Genomic DNA, 4,610 nt, shown 5'->3' with positions numbered 1-4,610 from the left:
TCATTCCCTCCCTTTCCATTTTCCTGTGCGCAGGACTGTAAGTAGAAGTAAATGGATACGGGTGATAGTATTTCACAGAAGGTTATGTGTCCGTCGACTCTTATGACCAGTAACGGGACACGTAGGATTGTCTAAACGAATAGACACATGTCTTTAACACCCTTTCGGTAACCCCGGTCTTACGCCGGGGGTTCGTTACATTGACGATCAATTCCACTCTTTACAGATGCATTATGTAAGCAACACTATAACACTATGAACGTTTTCAAAATATATTTACCTAAAAGTAAATTAAAAAAAAACAGAAAATTTGGTTAAAAAGTAAAAACTATAGCAAATGTGACATTTGAAAGCGAACTAAAGAGTGTTGAATTGTGGTATTAAAGTGAGACCAAAACCATGGCTTATTGGCCACTTTTCTAAAATCAAAAGAATCTATTTCCCACCAACTCCGGATTTAAGGATCATGCTATTTGCTAATATAATCAAATCATGTAAAATGTTGAAATGATTATCTTATGAGAAAAAGTTTGACGTCACAACTGTATATTTATCACTATCAACTTTTGGATAAAGCGAGAAAAGTCATCACATTAACTTATTTTTATTTTGTTCAAGAACAGTTACATCTTTGTCTCTTGTGCTGGACCCAACAACCATCATAATACCAGAAATGACTATGGAGAGAGATTGAAAGAGAAGAAACTCTCTCTCTCTCTCAGCTTCTCTCTGCTCTCTCTCACTCAAAGATACAAAGCTTTTGGTGTTGTTCTGATCTCCAATGTTGTCATCAGCAAAACATAAAATCAACCATAGTGCTTTTTCTGTTTCCTCATCTTCATCTTCATTACCTCATTCATATTCACAAGCCAAGAACATGACTCAAGTCACCATGGAAGAGGTATGGAAAGATATCAACCTTGCTTCCCTACACCAACATCGCCAGCTAAACATTGATCATGAGCCAGTGTTGAGCAACCAAAACCCTAATAACTCCATCTTCAAAGATTTCCTCAAGAAGCCTTTGAATCAAGAACCACAACCACTACCACCTTCTTCTTCTTCATCCACTCTCCACCGCTCTCTTCCTCCTCCTCCTCCTGAAACTGTTCTCAGTTTAAACCCTCACTCCATTAACACCCACTTTGATGAATCTGCGAGGTTTGGTTGTTTTGGGATGAAAAGAGGAGGCCAAGAATCTGATGAAAGCAGAGGAGACAGAAGGCATAAGCGTATGATCAAGAACAGAGAATCTGCTGCTCGTTCGAGGGCTAGGAAACAGGAATGCCTCTCTCCTTACTTTTCTCCGCCTTATCAATTGAAGGAAACAGAAACTGAATCTAGTGTTGAATCTACAGTTTCTTCTCTGTATTTAAAAAAATGGTATATATTTTTTTCTTCTATTTCAGGCATATACAAACGAGCTGGAGCTTGCAATATCTCACTTGCAGAAGGAAAATGCAAGACTCAAGAGACAAGAAGAGCAGGTACAATCTTTTGAAGTCCAATTCTAAAATGTTACATTACTATATGCAGTAACTTTTTCGTGTATTAACTCTTAAGGAGATTGTGAGTGTAAGATTGCTGCTAGACTGATGTCAAGTTTTTCTTTGTTTTGTATGTTATGGGAAAATGCAGTTGAAAATGGCGGAAGCAACTCAACACCAAACAAAGAGAAAGCTTCAACGGTCTTGGACAACTCCATTTTGAGAAAAAAAACATCCAACTCACGTCATGGAGAAGAGAAGCATGGATAATATGTACATTCTTAGCTTAAGGTAAATCTGTGGATGTAGTAGTTTTGGGGAGTGTAGTAACGAACTTTCATTCGTCTTGTGTCGTTTTTCTATCAAACCTTTTTGACTTGTGTACTATTTTTCTACTTAACATATGCCTACTTTTTCACTGTTTAAGAGCACTGTAGTTCTCGCCGACTACTCTGGTTCACTCAATTACCTTAAGGGATAAAAATCTTGGCCATGATGCTCAAGAAGTTTATTGTTGACTTCTTCTTGTGAATACTTAAACGGGGAACCAAAAATAGAGAGACAGATAAAACACATAAGAGCAAATATGGTGGTATCTAAGAGCATCGTTATCCTAGAGGCCCTTAAAGGTCTCTTAATTAATTTTTAATACTATTTAAGTAGTAAATTTGGTTAAGAGACTTAGTTAAAAACTTTAGGACATTGCAAATCTCTTATTTAAGGGTTCTTAAAAAAATTTATGATAAAACAACACATCAATGAGAATAAGCTTTGTATATCTTCACAATTCAAGTAATAACACACCATAATCAATAACAAGAACAACAAAAGAAGAACATGTAACATGAAACAGAACAACACCAATCACTCACATTGTAAACTGTTGAGTATCAAGAGGAAGCCCATGTGCTTATTCTGGTGTCAGTGACTAAGACGGTTTGAAACCCATGGTCATTTGTTTTCAACGCACGCTGTTTCAGTGGGGCAAGAAACTTACGAATGTCAGGACCGAAGCCACGATCAAACATAGTGTCTGCCTCATCCAGCACCTGTGTAAAGAACACATCATCATTGAGCTTTGTTTACTTCCAAAATCATGGAACATATAATGTCAAGATACCAGAATAAGAGCATACCAAATATGCGATATCTCCATAGACCATGTTTCCTTCTTCGATATGCTGAAGGATTCTACCAGGGGTTCCAACAACCATGTCTATTGCATAAATGAGGAGCCTAGATCATGAAGATACAAAAACTCAGCCTAAACGAAGTCTAGCTAGAGCTGAAATAAAGAACGTAAAACAAGCATTCACCACGTCCCTAAAATAGAAAGTGAAACAAGGGGAAAGATACATACTTTGTCTAGGCTCGAGTTTAGTTCGGTTAGTTTTTTCTCAGCCTCTTTAGTCCGAGCTTCTGTGGAAGTTTTCTCCTTGTTCTTTTGCTCCAAGAAGTTCCCAGTACCTCCACCTGAATAAAAGAAGTAGCATCACAAAATTAAATCTAGCCATATAAACAGATTTGATTTTCTAGAACTTAAAAGTCTAACCTGCTTCTCTAACTCAACAACTCGTGCTTGAACCTTTCCCAACTGTTTTGCAGAATCTGATGATCCCTATTTTTTGGAAAAGTGTTCAAATTCAAAACAGTTTACGACAAGTTCCAAACGAGAAGATGAAACCAAAACAATATAAAGATCCATACTTGTAACGATGAGACTTCAGTCTGCAAGGAAACAATCTTGTCTTCTTTTTCTTTGAGCAGCTTCTCCTCCTCTGCTACCAACTCGTCTTTGCCCTTAACCTCGCGAGCTTTCTCATCGACTTGAGACTCTTCACAACAACAAAAACAGAAAACAAAACAAAAAAAAATTAACATCCACCAATTCAACAAAGCTCCCAGATTTGAATTTTCACAAACGCCACAAACTCATAGCAACACCATCAACGAACTAAAACAACAGTCCTGGGACGCCTAGGCTTAGTCATTTTACCAAGGGTTGCCTCATCTTCTCTCATCAGCTGCAAAAAATCAAACCAATACACCTTAAAACGCCATGTTTTCAAGAACATCAACCAACCTATCTTCATATCTAAAGATATCATGAAATGACACTAAAGAAACAAATCAAATCATCTACTGTTACATAAGAATACACCAGCAAATCCACAGAAACATAACTTTATCAATTTAGCTAACAATCAGTCCATGAACCAAGCACTGTATATGCAGCAAGAGTTTAACATCGGAGCTCAGGAAGAAGAAGAGTGACCTGAACAATAGGAAGCAAGTAGGCAAGAGTCTTGCCGGAGCCGGTGTGAGATCCCAAGACGACGCTCTTGCGATCCATAACAGCAGGTATTCCGATACATTGAATCTCAGTAGGAGCCTCAATGCTCATCTCTTTCAAAGCTCCCATCACTTCCTCGCTTAGCCCTAGCTCCTCGAAACTTTCAGCCATCTTCTTCTTCTTACTCTTAATGCCTTTCTCTTCCTCTATGCCAACGACGCTGCTCGGCCTTGGTTGTGGTTTCGCCGCCGATTCCTTCAAATGTCTGAGCGGAAGCCTCTCCAGCAAGATCGTGTACTTTAATTGATCAGGATCTGCGATGAAGTGAGATCAAGTTCTGGAGAAGGTGAAGAGGGAGGAAGAGGAATCACAAGAGATGTCTCTTCTCGTTCCTTTTCTTGTCCCTCATTAAGAGACGTCGCTTAGGTTTATTGCTATTTTCTACTCCCTCCGGATATGAATGTAAGATGTTCTATATTTTTATCTTGTATACAAATGTATGATGTTTTAAGATATAATTAATGCATTTATTTTTAAAATTTAAACATAAATTAAAAAGTAAAATTATGAGTGGTGAAACTTTATTGATATAATCAAAAAAATAACAACTAAAATATTGTATTTATTGTTTCTTAATATGTGTGTAAAACCTTAAACATCTTATATTTAAATCCAGAGGGAGTATTTTTTTTTATCCTAATAATAAATTTAAGAGACGCTCTTAAAAGACCAGGATAATGATGCTAATGTTTACCGAAAGTTGGAAACACTGTACCCAATGAGTTTGCTTCATCTTCATTTTGGTTGTATACTTTTTTCTTGGCATACTT

The 4,610-nt window shown here is 37.3% G+C and overlaps 2 protein-coding genes across 2 annotated transcripts; one reads left to right on the top strand and one right to left on the bottom strand.

Annotated features, from left to right (window-relative positions):
• The first annotated feature begins 632 nt into the window (after positions 1–632).
• On the top strand, positions 633–1,910 carry LOC106304337 (protein FD). The gene is made up of 3 exons (XM_013740745.1): positions 633–1,282; positions 1,410–1,487; positions 1,639–1,910. Exons 1-3 carry the CDS (start codon positions 782–784, stop codon positions 1,708–1,710), a joined length of 651 nt encoding a protein of 216 aa, XP_013596199.1. The 5' UTR covers positions 633–781; the 3' UTR covers positions 1,711–1,910.
• A 332-nt stretch (positions 1,911–2,242) lies between these two features.
• Positions 2,243–4,215, bottom strand: LOC106302131 (DEAD-box ATP-dependent RNA helicase 47A-like). The gene is made up of 7 exons (XM_013738652.1): positions 3,763–4,215; positions 3,484–3,511; positions 3,195–3,322; positions 3,040–3,105; positions 2,848–2,960; positions 2,624–2,723; positions 2,243–2,536 (listed from the first exon to the last, which is right to left on the bottom strand). Exons 1-5 carry the CDS (start codon positions 3,949–3,951, stop codon positions 2,874–2,876), a joined length of 498 nt encoding a protein of 165 aa, XP_013594106.1. The 5' UTR covers positions 3,952–4,215; the 3' UTR covers positions 2,243–2,536; positions 2,624–2,723; positions 2,848–2,873.
• Between the last annotated feature and the right edge of the window lie 395 nt (positions 4,216–4,610).

This window comes from Brassica oleracea, chromosome C7 (genome assembly GCF_000695525.1).
Source record: "Brassica oleracea var. oleracea cultivar TO1000 chromosome C7, BOL, whole genome shotgun sequence".
NCBI classification, from domain to species: domain Eukaryota; kingdom Viridiplantae; phylum Streptophyta; class Magnoliopsida; order Brassicales; family Brassicaceae; genus Brassica; species Brassica oleracea.
The sequence above is the reverse complement of the archived record's forward strand: the minus strand, read 5'-3'. Positions and strand labels throughout refer to the sequence as shown.